Source organism: Micropterus dolomieu, linkage group LG11, assembly GCF_021292245.1.
Source record: "Micropterus dolomieu isolate WLL.071019.BEF.003 ecotype Adirondacks linkage group LG11, ASM2129224v1, whole genome shotgun sequence".
In the NCBI taxonomy this organism is placed as follows: domain Eukaryota; kingdom Metazoa; phylum Chordata; class Actinopteri; order Centrarchiformes; family Centrarchidae; genus Micropterus; species Micropterus dolomieu.
Window position 1 is genome coordinate 6,069,492 of NC_060160.1, and position 17,369 is coordinate 6,086,860.

Here is a 17,369-nt window from a genome sequence, read left to right on the forward strand (position 1 = left end):
TCAGTAAAGAAATTATGATCTGTGACTGACTATTTGGGTCTGTTTTGATTGAGGAGTAAAAGGGATTATGGTCCACACAGGAAAACCCCAGAAAGAATATTAATGAACTGAGAAATACATGCGGTCGCATAACAATAACTGATTGAAGTCACATTTGAAAAAAAAAAAAATTATTTTTCACAAGATAAAGAAAAAAGATACTGTTTTTTAAGCAGAGGTAAAGGAGTGTTTTTGTACTGTAGAAAATTCTTGTCAGTTCAAGGACATGGGCAGCAATGTATACAATTTCCACTTTTAGTTAACAATTCAAGCAACTGTCAGTGCTGCAATGCACAGATCTATTGGTTGTTTAAATCTCATTTAAAAGCTGAAATTAACGGAAATCTTTTACATCAGTAGCAATATAGGGTAAATTTATATAGGAATATCCAGAAATATCTTCCTTCTCCTGTATGTAACTAAAACTGGGTCTCACTGGACCTCCAATGTTTAAGATGTTCACACTCATAGCGCTCTAAGAAATGTTTAAGTTACTAGGAATAATTCCTTATTCACTTACTGGTCTAAGATGACGACCGGATAAGCACAGAGTGCAGATTAACTGAAAAGTCACAAGTTTCATCTTAGTTTCCATCAGATGCTTCAGCTTTTGTCCTGTTCAAGCGTCAATGACCCACTGACGGCACGAGTTTGTAGGTTTTACTAAAAGCGTCAAGTACATGACAAACAGGGAGGCTGGAAAATATTTACCATGACAGGTGATGCAGAGTATTGGTTTTAAAAATTCACAACATGAATTTCAAGTACAATCCATTAATTCCCAAAATGCCAAATTTTTCATTGTTGTTACATGATCTAGAATTAGAAATAGAATTTCATTTAGTCTTTTTGATTGTCATTCAGTGCTACCAATCCATTTCAAATGAGGCTTTTTCTTATTTGAAATATTAAGGAAAACATGCCTTGATGTGAATAACACTAAAATATTAAAAGTAGTAGATGGAAGTAAAGTTTATTTGTCTCAAATGTTTTAATACCAGAGACTGTTGTTCCCAGCAGAGTGTCTCTGCGTCGTTTACTCCAGGAATAATTATTATAGTATTATATAAAAAAGACATTATGCAGTTTTCATTTCTCTCTTTAATAGCAGCATGTACTTTCAGAATTTAATTATCGGGTGAACTCAATGTGCAGTTGCTTGGAATTCTTTTTAATACAAGCACAATTATTGTTTAACAACCCATCTGACATAGAATTTATACAATCCACCACAATAAAAAAAACTGTTGATTACTTGCATTTTTATTATTTGCATGTTATCTTCAATCAATAATAATACATTTTAGTGTACTATACCTTTATTATTCATGTGTAGTACTATATCTATTTAAGTTCAGTGATTATAAAGTGACACTGCTGATAACAAAGAATTCTTCCTGCTTTAGAAAAAAAAAATGACCATATGTTTGTCGGCATGTTCTTCCTTCTCTGACTCCCTCATTCAGCGGCTGATCTTGTACACCACATCGCCAACCTGCAGGATTCCCGGCTTCTTCACAGTGTGCAGCTGTCCAAACAACGGAGACGCTTTGTAGATGTGCTTCTCAGATGGTTTGCACAGACGATAGCTGTGAAAATTTTTCCAGTTCTTAAAATGAAACTTTTCATCTATGACATGATAGAAATCACATTTATATTAACCACAAAACCCCCCCGAATGTAAACTGTCATTAGTTATAGATAAGTTAGAAAAACACACCAACATTTATCAGATACATCAAAATAACACATAACTCAATGAAGCTACAAATGAATCTGTAAAAAAAAATAAAAATAAAATCACACCAACTCTTATTAACACCAGGGTTGCCAGATTTTACTGACATTAAAAAGCATTTAATATGCCTAATTGTCATAAAAGTAGCCTAATTTTTATCTTTGAATTGGAGAGGGTTTTTTGTCTATCCAACATTTGCATGCAAGAAATAATTAGTCTTTTTTTTGACAGAAGTTGGATGCTGCTGATGGTGATATTTTCTTAAAATAACACACAAGCTGTTTTGACTCATGTTGCATTTTGGTTAGATATGTCCTCTGGCTGAATACGAGTGCAAGAAGAATAATAAGCTATATACATTTAGGTAAATCCAAAATCACGGTTCTTATAAAATGATCTCCATCAAGTCTCTTAGATACTGTTACATTAAAGGGGAACTCCACCGATCTTACACATTAAAGTCTGTTTTTAGGTCTTGGGGAATACTACAGCAATGAGAACAAAAGCTGCATAAAGCCCTTTGTGGTTCCAGATGCAGCTCTAATTGAGTCATTGTTGGTTCGGGTCTAAGACAACAAGTTTAAATAAAAATAAAAACCTGTAGGTGTGGAAGTATCTCTGCTTGAGGCTACATTATCCGCTACTAACATAACACACCTACACGCATTGACAAATCTGAATCTCTGACAGAACTGTCAGTAGTTGAGTGGCATTGTGGGTAATGTAGGCGCCAGTTTCTGACAAGAAAGAAGACTAAAGGGAGAAAAAAAATCTGCTGCTTCAGTACTTTTTTCCCCAGCCGTCCATCAAGAGACAGACAATGTTAGTAAGGGTAAATTGGTGGAGTACAGAAGCTACATGTCTTCACTTATATGAAGATATTCAAGCCTTGTAAGAAGCTTTTACTACTGAGCTATGACTTTCAAGCTGAATGTAATTTAAAGAAAAAAAACTTTCAGCCTAGTTCAGTTGAACTGAAATGACTTTGTTGGTCATCACTCTGTTGTGTTATAAGTGGCTGAGCTTTCTGAATTTAGTCCCCTGTCAATCTCTTCTACTTCTTGTTTCAAACTTTACCTTTTCAGTGTTTCCAGAGGCTCTTTTCGGGTGATAATACCCGTTTCAGGGTCAACTGTGGTAAAAATACATCTGGAAACAACAAAAGTTACAGGTGAGTTTGCATCCACCCTGTTTAGGAAGACAAACTGATGCATTTGAACATCAAACAGACACAGAAATGCACAATCAGTGGCAAATTTAATGTGTATCCAGGGAATGAACCCCCCAACCCCAGCACTGCAGCTTCGGATTTACTGTTGTTTATAAATGAAGTGATTCTGTCTCTGATTAAAATCTGTGTGAAGAATCAAGTGTGTTACCGTCCACATGACATTACACGCTGCAGTCTCACGCTGCCAATCTGGATCTCTTCCCATGTATCCTGAAAAGCCAAAGCAGTTGGTTTTTTCAGTTGGGGATAAAATTAGTCCACGCTGCTCACGCTGAAAAGGGCGAGGTATTAGTCAGAAGAAAAGTACCAAATGATCATTTTTCCAAACAGGAGGGAAAATGAAAACCTCACGGGCTGTAGCGTAGAGACACATACTAGGATCTCTTATTTCTAAGGCCTTTTGTTGATCAAATCTAATCTTTACATGGCTGCCTGATATATACTTCTTTGTTTATGTTTTTAATCTTGTAGCCAAACAGAGGAATCAGCAGGGAAAAGAAAACCAGAAAAAAAAAAAAAAAAAGCTGAACACACCTCATCGAATGCTTCACAGTCACTTATGACAATGTTTGGGCGGAAGCGCTCCGCCGTGACATCATTCTCTAACTTGCTGCTGAGATCCTTGACAGAGGACTCGGACAGCAGCATCACAGGTCCATAATCTGGGTAGGCCACCTGCTGGATAAATGGTTAACCACCACTAATACAATCACTAATCCTGTCTTTCTCTATATAACAAGTTGTTTCTTGCACTAATTTGACACTGAATAGCTAAAACTAAACCAAAAAAGACAAACCTGGTTTTGATTTTAAAAATAAAATTATTTGTCTTAAGTGGAGGTAAACAGATGAAGCCATAAAATCTGGGCAATTTACCTCATATTTTGGGAAAAGAGGCTCGCTCTCTGCCGGCCTCCTAGCCTTCATCTGGGGTTCAAAGTGCACCAAGCGAAAGGTTTTCTCAGCCCCCAAATAACGAGTGAGCCAGCGCGATGCTTCGTCGCCACAATCCCGTCCCTGAATGTCAGCTCCAAACACTCTGCAGCACAGAAACAACAAGAAATCTATAAACAGAATTGAAACAAAACTTGAAAATGCAGACAAAAATCAAATTAACGAAATGCCAAAATTAGCAGATCTTAGCGAATAAGAGCAAATTGTGCTGCCAAAATTAAAATCTGATGTAAAACCTGCAGTCGATGACGGGTTTGTCAGACTGTCTGATGGGGAATCGCAGCTCCTCCATGTCTGGGCCGTTCAGACAAACATGACCTCCCTCGCATGTCAGAGACACCAACACCAAACGAGGCTCCTGTCTGCCTGTCACCATGTGACCGTCTTCTGTGACCACCATCCAGTGCCTGCAATCAAAACAAACAGAACCGTGTTTTTTTCCATCATCTGCGCCATTTGCCATCCTGGTTTAATTCCAATGTCCAGGCACCAAACCTGCACACTGAGCTCTCACAGATTTGAAACAAAGACAAAGACAGGATTAATGACACATGTTGAAATGGGTACTACTACTACTCATTGATAAATCCCAGATATAACAACTTATTTTTATTCACTGGTTAGAAATGTATCTACAGTTGGAATCATAGACAACACATTTCTGTAAAAAAAAAACAACTGCACTAGCAATTTTTATGAAGTCCAGCCATTTCCCCCTCCTGTATATCTGTGTTATCAGTGTTTGGACAATTGAATTATTAAAATGGAAATTTCCTCTAAAAAAGCATGCAAGATCATAAACCCGCTTCAAGTCTTCATAGCTTCAAGCTTAATATTGAGCCACAGTGAAGAAACCCAGATTAAGCCAGTGAGTTTAATCTAAGCAAAAGGAAATTGCTTTTATTTGTGCAATTTTGTGTCCCTGAGTGAAATAAACTAGATGAACACCTAGAGGGAAGCAAAATGGCTCTTAACCCACTAGACAATGTGCATTCAAAGCAAACAAAGTTGTAAATGTGTCTGCTTATTTTTCAACTATGTATGATACAGAGTCTCACTTATGAGAAAATATAACCATTTAAACACAAATGTATGCTTTAGTTACTCAAAATGATGAGATTAGATGCAGTATCTCATCATTTTGTCACTTAATATTTGACCTAACATCAGTATTTTTATTTTGTAATTCCTTATATTTCGTCTTTTTTGTTTTCATGGCAGAACTAATAGTGCCGGAATAATTATTCAGATTCTTTACTTAAGTAGTCCTGCATTTGTCAAGACTCCCAGAAAGGCTTTGGTAACTTAAAGATTCAACAGTAAAAATATAAATTAAGCAGAATGATCCCTTTTAGAGTGTTAAATTATGTAGCCTTTCTGCTAAATATGTTATCATCTGGGGCTCCATATCAAATAGGCTATTTTAAGCTACATTTGCATTTTAAGATAACAGTTAAGGTGGAGGATAATTTTGACTTTGTTATAATCTTTATTTGCCTGATTAGACCTCCCCTCAGGTCTAACAAGCCACAACAAACACCTGTGTGTGTATGGACGCCTTCAATTTACAATTATGCATCATATTTTACAAGTTGATCACATGGTTTGTATGTAAAATCAAATAGCTGCAAAATCTATGTTGTGGAGTAAGAAGTACCAACAATAGCAGCATAAAGTAGCACAAATTTAAAATATTCAAGTTAAGAAACCTAACGAAAACTGTAAGGAAGGTGGAAGGTGTGCTCAATAATAACCAGTGTTGGTAAATCAAGATTGTGTGACCACTGAATGTAGTTGCATCGATTGTTTTTGTCTGAACGGGTCAGGAAACATCTTAAAAGTGATCACTCGCGCTCTGAACGAGGCAAACTTTAGTCTTTTGTGCTCAACACTTACCGATCCTGCAGATCTCCAAACTTAAAGCCGAATTTCTGGCATTCTGCGAGAGCCAAAGACAGCGCTTTGCCAGACTTGAGAGGGTGAATGAAAAGCTGCGACACTACGCCTACACGAACAACTTTTTCTGGCTTTCGCAGGTATTTATAACCAAGACCAAGTCCCAAAACGGCAACGCCAGCTCCGCCGATCAGAAGAGCGGCTTTCTTATTGTGGGCCAACGCGTCTGCAGCCAGCTGCCACAGGTCCATTTTGGAACAGAATCGACTTTCTTGGACATTGAACTTCACAGGAAGCTCCTTTTGTAACGTTCAATGACGGTCGATCAACAGCAACTCGGCCCGGGGCTTCATGGTTTGATAGACTGCTTTTCAAACCGGATTGTTTTTTTTTATTATTCTTCACCACCCAAAATTAAAGAAACAATTTACAAAATATGAAACAAATGTTGTGAGCCCATACTAAAGGTCAGCTAAACTCAGGCTATGATAACTGAACTAACCAAACTGAGCTGTTTTTCTTCTAACGTTAGGCTACTTTGAGGATTTAAGGCAGTTGGTATCCCTCTGGATCCCCCTCATAATATATAATACATACTACTTACATGTATTATACTGTATAATACATACTAGATACATGTAGCCTATTATAAGGGTCATTCCGTGGAATCTGTGTATTTTGTGTCCCCAAGAAATATTCATTAAATTACTATAACAACAAATAAATATTATTATTTTAAAATATAACCTTACTATGTCTTCTTTCTTCAGTATAACATCAAATTAAATCCAATTAAAACTTATTTTAAACAATTAAAATTACATTTTTTGCTGGGTGAGTGTTTTTGGCCTTTCCCTCGCTATGATTGTTCTATTTCAACAGGGTTTCTAATTGTAAAATATAAATTGTAAATTCTAATTGTAAATGTAGGCAAAATGTTACAATTTTCACATTTAAATATGGTTTGAAGTACAATGTTATTGTTAAACTGTGTTTTTGGTATAGGCTTAATATATATTATTTAAAAAAAACATATACATCAATTTATCTTTGTCCCCTGATTTCAGTACTCTCACCAAAAAACCCTTGTAAAATAATGATACATTCCAGAAGTGACATAATTTAGAGAAATTTGCATCATCTATCATCTTATAAGATAATATGTATTATAAGATACACACCCATGCTTCCTCAATGTCCTTTTTTTAAAAATGTGAAATTAGTCCAGTAGCTCTCATAAACCAACAGCCATTTTCTTCACCCGCACTGTCACCACACTCTAATGTACTTTTTATACTGTGCTTTAATTTTCCTTTTTGCCTGGTATGGGGGTAGGTGTCATCCTTTTGTAGCATTATCCCAATATTGTTGACAATGTTGATTTAATTTTGTCCTGTTTTGAGGGCAAGCAGACCTTTCTCAAAGGCCACCTGTGATTGACTCTGCTGACACAGTTCATGGCCCAGTAACCCCAGGGCCAGACCAAGCCTTTTTAGGGCCCCATTTGGGGCTCACTTTGATTATTTTTAATTTAAGCATTACTAGTAAAGGTCCAGTGTGTAATATTTAGAAGGATCTATTGACAGAAACACAATATAATAGGCCTATACATTTTCTGTGTTTTTAGTGATGAATAAAGACCTTACATAATGAATTGTTATGTTTTTATTTCCATTTCTATCTACATACACCGCAGGTCCCCTTACACGCAAGTCGCCATGTTACGCCGCCACAGTAGCAAACTGCTTCACAGAGCGCTTTTTTTTTTTGTCACTACGTTGAATATGTGCAAACAACAAGAAGATGAAGTAGTAGTTGTAGTTGTCTGGTTTATCGAAAGTAAGAAGAGAAGTGAAATTTGGACAAATGGAAGACTAAATGTATTATTTAGCATAAGAGCCAACACCGCGTGTCGGCCACCGTAGCTTCTCCTACACCCTTGCAAAGGAAGGGGTGAATGGTGACTGAGCCATAGGTTGCAATTTACAAGAAAAAACACTAGATGACACAAAAAGTTACACACTGAACTATTAACCTTTGCAAGTGCCTGTGTTACAGTTAAATCGCTTAAAGAAATCTAGTGCCATCATCTGGTCAAAGGTTTAACTTGTATGTGTGTATGCTTACACGCTAAAACCTAGCATGGCTGATGAAGACTGTAAGACTGTAAAACTTTAAATATAGATGTGATGAATGAAGATCTTACTGCTCTGGCCTTTATTTCTACCTGTCTAGATGGAAATTTTTTTTTCATAATTTAGTAAAATCTATCAAATATAGATGTTGAAAGGATAAAACATGTAAATTCTCTGTACACAAAACAAATACACAAGTACACTTTAACACTCAGTTCCAATTGGCATAAATATGTGACAGACACCTTCAGTTTTAACCTGCCCATTTTTCAAAAAACAGAGAAGAAACCAAGTGACGTAATGCCATAGTTGACCTTCTCAGTGGAACTATTTTTGTCTTTGACATAGATACTCAGGTCTATGGCCAAAGTAGAAAACAGCAGATGCTCCAGCCACAGGGGGTCAATACAGGGATTTGTCAAATGGATACTCCTTCTGTTGCTTTTCTGTGCACATCTAATGGCTGATGGCAGATTCACAGGCACAAGGCCAGCATTTACAAGCTGGTTTGATGTTGCAGGCACATTTTGATAACGAGATACAGTGCTAATTGCTCTATTCTCAGCAACTGAGACTTTTATTTTATAATTCTATTCTTGGTACACACAACAATTTAATGTATGTTTTTATGCATTTATAGCTTCATAAGAATAGATTTTTTATTTTTTTATTTCCTGATCTTGGGCTCATCATTGACTTTATTGATGCTCTTCCCTGCGTCATTGATAAACTGCGTTCATATCAGCTCCATATAGAGCAGTGGTTTCAAAATGCTTGGGAACCCCTGATATGGAGCATAACGTCTGCATACAGTATTTTATTCTTCTGGACTGGAAGACTAGCTGGTCTTTAATAACTAGTTGGTGAAGTTATTCCACAGAAAGCAACAGACTCCACATACACGCATAAACACAAGTGCACAGAAATCAACCAACCATGCATTTCATCGACTTCCCAAGAACACCCCGCATAATCCAACGGAAGCAAACACAATTCGTGCAATAGCCGGCGTTCCCAGGAGTTGATGATGGCACTCATAAAAAGATGATTGCTCCCAGTGTAAAGTAGAATGTTTATGTGAACAGGAAGAGGTACCACAGTATCAACACAGCTTGTGTGTTGATGCTGACTTTTGGATGTGGTACCTTCCAAAATGTTGTAGTTTGGCATGGGTCTGCCCTTGACGTGCAGATATTGAATAAAAGTGACCTGAAGCAGCTGTTTGAAAGGAACTTTGTGCCATCGGGTGACACCTAATAGGAGACAAGAGATAATTATTCTCTTGAAAAATTCTTTATTGTCAAATGTGTGTTGAATGCACTCCTCTTAGGAATTTCACCATTGAAAGTGAATTTGTCTTCTTGAATAGGGAAATCTATTCAGTGATTGGTCCTTGCCTATGTCGTCATCCAAAATCCTGTTTGCGGCACAGTGTCGTGAATCAAGACTGACTCTTAAGATGCTTGATAACTTACTTTTAAGCACATCTTTGAGCCAAGATTTTTTTTACTCTGAAGTCAGTTCTTAGCAGTGTTCTTATGAGTAATTCTGAGAAGCTTGATAAATACGGGCCGTGGTCTTCGGACCTCTGAAACTCACTCATAAAAAATGCGGTGATTTAAGACCTCATTAAAACAAAGCCCACACATATTGCTAATTGGTATTCAAGAACATGTAAATCCATTGTAAAGCATAGAAGACATATACATATACAAACAATACAGTATTTTATGGGTCCATAGAAAGTTTCATGGAAAGTACTTTTTAATATGGTGCAGTTATGGAGAAAAAAAAATTCTTGTGAGAAAAGCTCAAATTTAAACCCAAGTAAGTCTTGATTCATTATGTATTTAATATTGTAAATGTTTATACTTAATTTATCTTTAACTGTATGTTTACTGGTAGACAAATGTAACATTTATGCATGTTTATCTGTGCACTGACTAAAATGCTTTAGGTTACACTAGAAAATGAATTGAAATTAATTAAGTGGAAGGGTAGCACTTTGCATTTAGTCTATAATTAGAACAAAATAGTTTTTTCCAGGAAAAGTATTGAAATTGTTTAGGACATGATTTGGATATTTGGACCAAATAAATTAATTGAATCAATGCCTCTGGTAATTTCAATAAAACCAAATGTTAGGGGCACTCTGGTGGCCTAATTAAAAACACAACATTAAAACATTTTCCACAACAGTATTTACTGCTTTAATTTGAAGTGTTTCTGTTATTTTGTCTACCCACTGTTTGCTGTACTACATGATGATGAGTTGGATAAAACAAATATACATACTGCCACAAATGATGACACAATGATACAACACCATACTTTCTGCTCGTGACTAAAATGCTGTAGGTTGTCCGGAACTGGACTTCAGTCAGAATTCCCAGGGGGAAACCATCTGGACCAAACATTCATTTCTATACATTCAGCAGGCTTTTCTCACACATAACATGTTGAGAAACAGCATGGAGATGGAGATCTCACGACTACATCTTAGTTCTTACTTAGCAGTACTTAGCAGTGTACTGTATACAGAAATTTATGTTGTAAAATTTCTCTGTAAATTATAATTAATTTAAGGTTGTTATCTAATTATCAGGACAGTCAGTGAAACAACAGTAAAACTCAAAAACTGAGTTTTTGGATAAAATATCCATGTTTTTAATGTTTTCTGTGGATGTTCTTTTCTATACTTAAAATTGTACAACATTGTTTTTAACTAGATGTGATGTGCATGATTTATCTTGTAATAGTCTCAACTGTACACACACCCCTTGGCAAGATAAATAATGTTCTTACAATTATTTCAAGTACTAGTTGTGTGTTCAAGTACTACTTGCTCCCAGTCATCTTTTTAAAAAAACATTTTATTTTCCAAGCAAAAAACAGAACAGCCTGTTTATGCTAGTGTAACATGATGTAGTGCTATTTTAAAACTAATACAGTACTTGCATTAAATATACAGAAGGCTGTTTTCTGTGTCACTTAATGTTAAAAGCAAGTCAAAAGCAGGAAGCGTCATAAACATCCCTTTTCTTTCATTATCATGGGCAAATAGTACTTATGCATTTCTGTACGTTACAGTCCATCACAAAAAGTCTATTTCCCTAACCTAGATAAGACCAGTTTCTCAAAAGACACCCACCTGGATCAATATAGTATTTGCAAGCAATTTTGGGTACTCATTTTTACGTCCATTGTGTGTTGCATGGGTGGTATTTTCACCCAACAAGGCAAAACAATATATGCCAGAAAGTAAAAAGTAAAAAGTAAAAAAATGCACCTTGAGATATTCAGAATATCAACGATCTGTGATGTTTGATTTATTTCAAGAGTGATATTTCCTACATTTCCAATAATGCCTTTCACCAACCCAAGCGAACAGGTAAAAATATTGCTGTCCCTAACTGTTGGTTGCAAGTGGTGGACAAAGTGATAACATAGTGAAAGGTTTTCCAGTGAAGAAAATGTGAGACTTGTGTGATCTACAAAAGGCTACTGCTGGTGTTTCTCTGCATCATCTATGATGGATGTCTCACCGTATGATTTTTGAATTGTAGATTAAAAATATATCAAATCCCCAAAACTCATTTGCAGCTGCCAGAAATAAACTTAAAGTGACGTCACATCATGTCTCCTACAGAAAAAAATACACCACTAAATCCTAAAATAGTCCCAGAAATACAAGGAATAGTATCTGAGGGTGGATTTTTTTTCTCCTTTTCCATCAATCAGAGAGACTAAGTCTCTTGTGGCATTCTTGTCTGTGATTGACAACTAGCTTATTATCCATTGTACAAACACAGAAACCCCCTCCCATCTGCCACTCCAAACTGCTGTTAAAAATAGTTTGCATCTACAGATTGATCCAGACGTGATTTGGACGGCTCTGCACACTTTATATGTGAATAGCTGAAGTGACTTCAATGAAACCTCATGGTCCTTCAGGTCAGAAGAGCAGAGTGGAGAGAAATATAGTACATTCACATAGCAAACACTTTGATAGATAATCATGATCATTGACAGTTAGCTTTAAAATGATAATTATATAATTCTAACGTTTGTTTTCTTGCCGAGTTAGATTAAAATACTGATAGCTCTCTTATGTCTGTGTGTTAATTATGGAGCTGGAGTCAGGAAGCTAGGTTAGCCTAGCTTAGCATAAAGACTGGAAGCAGGGCGAAACAAATAGCTTGGCTCCATCCAAAGTTAAAACATCTGCCTCCCAGCTTCTCTTATGCTCACAAGTGACCTGAATCTCATCTTAAACCTATGAAAGTGTGTTAAACCTTTGTCATTTTTACACAAGACATAACATGTTAAAGCCAGGCTAGGTGCTAGCTGGCTCCAGGTAACAAGCTCACAAGTTACATATTTATCATATGAAGTCAGAGTAGTATCAATCTTCTTGTTTAAGTCATATTTAGCGTTCAGACTTGGCAGTGGTATTGCTCTTCTCATCTAACTCTCTGCAAGTCAGTGAAAAGAATTTCCCAAAATGTTGAATTATTCCTTTCATAGTGCAACAATTGTACTTCACAAGTACCTTGGTGTGTACCTTCTCTGGTTCCTGAAGCATCACATTGTAAATACCATGAAGCAGACCAGCAGCTGCTCTGGACTGACTTCTGGACCCAGCAGTGCCAAACAAATGAAACCAAACATCAGCAACAGGGGTGGACAAAGTAACGGAAACACCTTTCAATACAGTAACCCTGCAGTGAATACCAGGCTGGTAAAGCAAATCATGTTCAGTTATTGATGAGAATGTCAGAGTTGTTGACCCCTAACCCAATGGTCATTTTTAACACAGTGCGTTGTAGTGTTGTTAAACAAATCCAGTGAAGTGTGTTTCAGTCAGTGTTGGTGAGTATCTACTTGAGATTACTGTACTTCTTTCCTAATGCAGTTTTACAGTGTTTGGGATATGTCATCGTGATTTTTTGAACTTCTCCACTTGCGACGTTACATAATTTTGCAGGGTTTGTGACTGATGCACCAGCAATTTGGGCAGAGAGCACGGAAAATCACAACAACAGACGCAGCTACACAGGGAATGAGTCATATCGAGTCATCAGTGTGTGCCAGCTTTAATAAAATTCTGACAATCACGATTTGTTTGGATATGTTTTTAGGGCAACACAAGGCAACCTATATGAGGCCCGAAAGTTGTCTCAATTGGTGCTACATCAGTCACAGATAATAGGATGGGAAATGTCTAACAAAATCATCAAGATAAACTCCTAACACAGGAAAACAACACTACAAACGACAACTTTAAGACATACCCCCCTGAGCTGAATCAGCACCTCTGAGATTATTGATAAACACAAAAAATATAAACAACACAAAACTGGAATTTACTGCAGAGCTGTTGTCTAAGAGGTTTCAGTTATTTTATTGTGCCATTGCTCAATTGACTCGACCTGAACCTCCTTTCCTTCTGCAGCACCAGCACTGTGTACACTGTACACCACATGTACTGCAGCGTGTTCATGTGTTCAAGTATAGGGACCCAGATGACTTCCTGCACAGGATAAGACCTCAAGTCAAAACATTGCATGCTGTGCTTTCTCAAATACATATTTGAGTAAGACTTTGCTTTTTATAGTACTTTTCCCTTTTGTGTGCCCTACTGTTGGTTTACTGTGATTATAGCACCACAAACATCTACTTGCAGTCATGTCTTTTCTGTGAGGACTGCCAAGTATCTGTTGTCCACGTGGCAGCATAGATGCATTGTGCTGTACTGAAATCTGCTGTATTGAAAGGCTAGACGGAGCTGCGTCTCTTAAACACCCTGAACGGAGAGAGAATGTGTAGGCCCGTTGTTATGGAGCTTATGCTCGAACACTGACGTGGACTGCAAACGCAGCCTGTCGAACCAGGCTCCATGTAGTGAGGGCAGTTACTGTTCTGCTGCAAGTAGGGATCAGAGAACGTCAGCTCTTGAGGCATCATAGTGGGTATGGAGCCCTGTAGCTTCTCCTTGCTCCGGTACCACAAGCAGGAGCATATAGTCTGAAAATGCAGCACCTCAGTGTAGACACCTTTTAAATCTTTAGCCTTTGTAGTGCCGTCTGCTACAGGTGTGGAAGAGGTTGAGGCTGATATTGGTATTAGGCAAGCCACCTCTCCTCTGGGTTTACTGACAGACATCAAGGCCCTCTGTTTGGCATCCCTCCGCTCGTCCTCAGTGTTCATGGTCAAGAAGCGAAGCACCACCAGGTTTAGGAACGCTCCGATCACCGTCAGGCCCATCAGGATGTAGACAAAGCAGAAAGCCACATACCGTGGGTCATTCTGCAGGGCGTCGTCCCTCTGCAGTGCCACATAGTCTCCAAACCCGATAGTGGTGAGCGTAATGAAACAGTAGTAAAAGGCGTGGAGGAAGCTCCATCCCTCACAGTGGGAGAATGCCACAGCCCCCACGCACAGGGTGCTCATGCAAGAGAAGAAGCCCACCGTCACCATGTTTGCCATGGAGACCTCAGTCTGACGCATTCCCAGGCACTTCTTGGCTTGGTGCAGCAGGTACCTGACGAACGTGTTGATCCGCTCACCCAGGCTTTGGAACATGACTAGGGTGAGCGGGATCCCCAGGAGGGCGTAGAACATGCAGAACACTTTCCCTGAGTCGGAGCTGGGCGCTGCATGGCCGTAACCTGAATAAGAAGACATGACAGTTTTACACCTTAGACATTGTGCACATTAGTGGTCGACTGCTTTGTCAATGGCAGATGCCAATATTTAGAAAGTATGGCAGCCGATGGTCGATATATAATGCTGATATCAAAACAAAGAAAAGTCATGTATAATTCCATTACTCCATGCAGAGTACATTCTAATATAAGTGTTATCTTAGCGACTAACATGTTGTTTTAGATGGACATTTTATTAATTAATGATATAGAAGGAAAAGTTGAACATGACTGGTGTTTAAGTGAGCGCAGAGGACAGTTTGTCAGAAGTGACGTCGTTCCACTGCATTATTCTCTGCAGAATCACAATAACACTGCACAGTAATGGTGCTTCATGAGTGCAGCTATTGACCGATGTTGATTGTCTCAAAATGACAGATATCAGCCATTTATTTATAACTCAGACATTGTTGTCAGGTGAGATGCTGTAAACACTGAAAATAACACTTTCTCCACCTAATTAATCACAATGACAGATGAGCCAGGACAGAAGACATGTGTAAACATGTTGTTTCGGTAATGTGGGGGTTTTAGCAACTTGAACAAGTGTTCCCATTTTATAACTACACAAAAATTACACCTGGTGGTGTTTTTGACACTGATTCTGACATATTTGTTGTCTCAGTATTCCAAGCAAAAAGAAATGAAGGAGTTTAGTTTTTTTCCCACCAAAATTGTATTTTATTCAATAATTTATTCAACTTTATTTCACCTGGAAAGCCTCAGTGAGCAATAAATATTGTATATTGTATTTTTTGAAAGGTGTCCTGATAAGTAAAGCCATCAAAAACAATGAGTTACACACAAGCAACATAAAACAGATATTGTGTATTTTGTATAAAAAGTATACGTATTAATATAGAATATACACAAAGAGAAGACGATCTATCAAAGAGGGAGTACTGTACTTAAGTACAATTTTGAGGTACTTTACTTAAGTATTTCCATTTTCTGCTTCTCTACTACATTTTTGAGGCAAGTATTGTACTTTTTATTCCACTACATTTATTTGATGACTTCAGTTACTTTCAGATTAATTATACAAATATAACAAGCAAATAAAATATGATTTAATATTATAAATTTACAATAAGGGGGGAAATTCACAAGCTAGCAGTGTATAAATTAAAATAAAATTAGCCCCATCCTTACCAGCTGCAAAATTAAAGTTATGTACACATCACTGCAGCAAAAATGATAATACATTAATATATAGTATTCTGAAATGGGTCATTCCACATAATACTTTTACTTTTGGTTCTTTCAGTTTGTTTTGAACATAAGAGTTGAACTTTTCAGGGTTATATGCCACTTTTACTCACATATCTAAGCACTTCTTCCACCACTGGTGTAAAGGAAATGACCTTTCATAATTTTTTAAGAAGGCTTTTTTATTCATTTAATTCCTCATTTAAACCAATATATGTTTATTGTTAATATACACCGATCAGCCATTACATTATGACCACCTGCTTGTCATAATGTAGGTCTCCCTTTTGCTGCCAAAACAGCCCTGACCCATTGAGGCATGGACTCCTGTGTATGAACTGTGTGTTCTGAGACCCTTCTATCAAAACCAGCATCAACTCTGGCCTTGGCCGCCCGTGACCCTGTCAAAGGTTCACAGCTTTTCCTTCCTTGGACCACCTCTGAGATGCTCTGACTCAGTCATCTAGTCATCACAGTTTGGCCCTTGTCAAAGTTGCTCAAATCCTTACATGGCTTGTCCATTTTCCTGCTTCTAACACTCATAAACTTTAAGGACAAAATGTTCACTTGCTGTCGAACACCTTTCCACTGACAGGTGCCATGATAAGGAGATAATCCACCTGTCATAAAGTTATGGCTGATCGGTGTAGACAAATATAAGTGATAGTAAAACTCTTTACATATGGTTTAATTTGTACAAATTGAGCAAAGAGACATGTTGTTTAGGTTAGAAAACAGTGGCACAGCTTGAGAAATTGGTAAAAAAAAATTATACCGTGCAGCAAACAGAATAAGTTCTCATATAGATGGTTAGAAGTAAATACTTTGAGAAACCTGTCAAAGAACACCTGGTGGCACAGAAAGGGAAAGGGATCCTCCTTAAATCCTGGCTACAGCCACGAACACAGCATCTTTCAATGAAACTGTTTCACATACACCCTTTTAATGTGTTAATGAAGTAACTGCTGCTCACCTATTGTCGTAATCACAGTGATTGCGAAGTAGAAGGACCCAGCAAATTTCCACTGGACCCCTGCTTTGTGAGGTTTGAGCTGTAACACGACGTGCTCCAGCTCCTCGAAGTTCTCTTTGGTCAAGTTGTATTTGCGCATGAGTTCGTACTTCCTTGCATCGAGCTTCCTCTTGTGACTCTTCTCCTGTTTGGACTCCAGGGTCTCGAAGACGGCCGCTCCGACCACCAGGTAGGTGAGGATGCTGATGATGAGGGCGAGAGTCCTGGCGTTTTGTCTCTTCATGATAATAAAGACAAAAAAAAATCATCCAAATGCAGGTGGGAGCTGAGACTCTCTGCGACCTTCTCCTGGCGGATTCCGGATCCAACAGAGGAGGGGAGGGGGGGGAACTTTGGAGACGGAGCTGTTCTCTCAGCACCACCCCCACATCACAGTTGGGTTGCTACTGTATTTGGACTATTTGTCACCAATTTATATTTAGATTCT

General features: G+C 37.8%; 2 protein-coding genes across 3 annotated transcripts; both read right to left on the bottom strand.

The window, feature by feature from the left end:
- Positions 1 to 1,122: 1,122 nt before the first annotated feature.
- On the bottom strand, positions 1,123 to 6,175 carry marc1 (mitochondrial amidoxime reducing component 1). 2 transcript variants are annotated; one of them, XM_046062217.1, is made up of 7 exons: positions 5,859 to 6,175; positions 4,199 to 4,369; positions 3,885 to 4,047; positions 3,543 to 3,683; positions 3,157 to 3,218; positions 2,855 to 2,926; positions 1,123 to 1,628 (listed from the first exon to the last, which is right to left on the bottom strand). In XM_046062217.1, the coding sequence occupies exons 1-7, from the start codon at positions 6,107 to 6,109 to the stop codon at positions 1,502 to 1,504; spliced, it is 987 nt and encodes a 328-aa protein (XP_045918173.1). In that variant the 5' UTR covers positions 6,110 to 6,175; the 3' UTR covers positions 1,123 to 1,501. The 2 variants fall into 2 exon arrangements, with proteins under 2 accessions (XP_045918173.1, XP_045918172.1); XM_046062216.1 differs by having other exon boundaries at positions 3,543 to 3,686; positions 5,859 to 6,170.
- Positions 6,176 to 13,556: 7,381 nt separating this feature from the next.
- kcnk3b (potassium channel, subfamily K, member 3b) lies at positions 13,557 to 17,165 on the bottom strand. The gene is made up of 2 exons (XM_046062218.1): positions 16,883 to 17,165; positions 13,557 to 14,664 (listed from the first exon to the last, which is right to left on the bottom strand). The coding sequence occupies exons 1-2, from the start codon at positions 17,163 to 17,165 to the stop codon at positions 13,772 to 13,774; spliced, it is 1,176 nt and encodes a 391-aa protein (XP_045918174.1). The 3' UTR covers positions 13,557 to 13,771.
- Between the last annotated feature and the right edge of the window lie 204 nt (positions 17,166 to 17,369).

Coding starts and splice junctions, on each gene's coding strand:
- marc1 (XM_046062216.1), bottom strand. CDS start 6,109: ATGGACCTGTGGCAGCTGGCTGCAGACGCGTTGGCCCACAATAAGAAA. Junction 4,370..5,858: donor TTTGGAGATCTGCAGGATCG/GTAAGTGTTGAG, acceptor TTTTGATTGCAG/GCACTGGATGGTGGTCACAG. Junction 2,927..3,156: donor CGTGTAATGTCATGTGGACG/GTAACACACTTG, acceptor TGTTGTTTCCAG/ATGTATTTTTACCACAGTTG.
- kcnk3b (XM_046062218.1), bottom strand. CDS start 17,165: ATGAAGAGACAAAACGCCAGGACTCTCGCCCTCATCATCAGCATCCTC. Junction 14,665..16,882: donor CACTGTGATTACGACAATAG/GTGAGCAGCAGT, acceptor CTTCTTATTCAG/GTTACGGCCATGCAGCGCCC.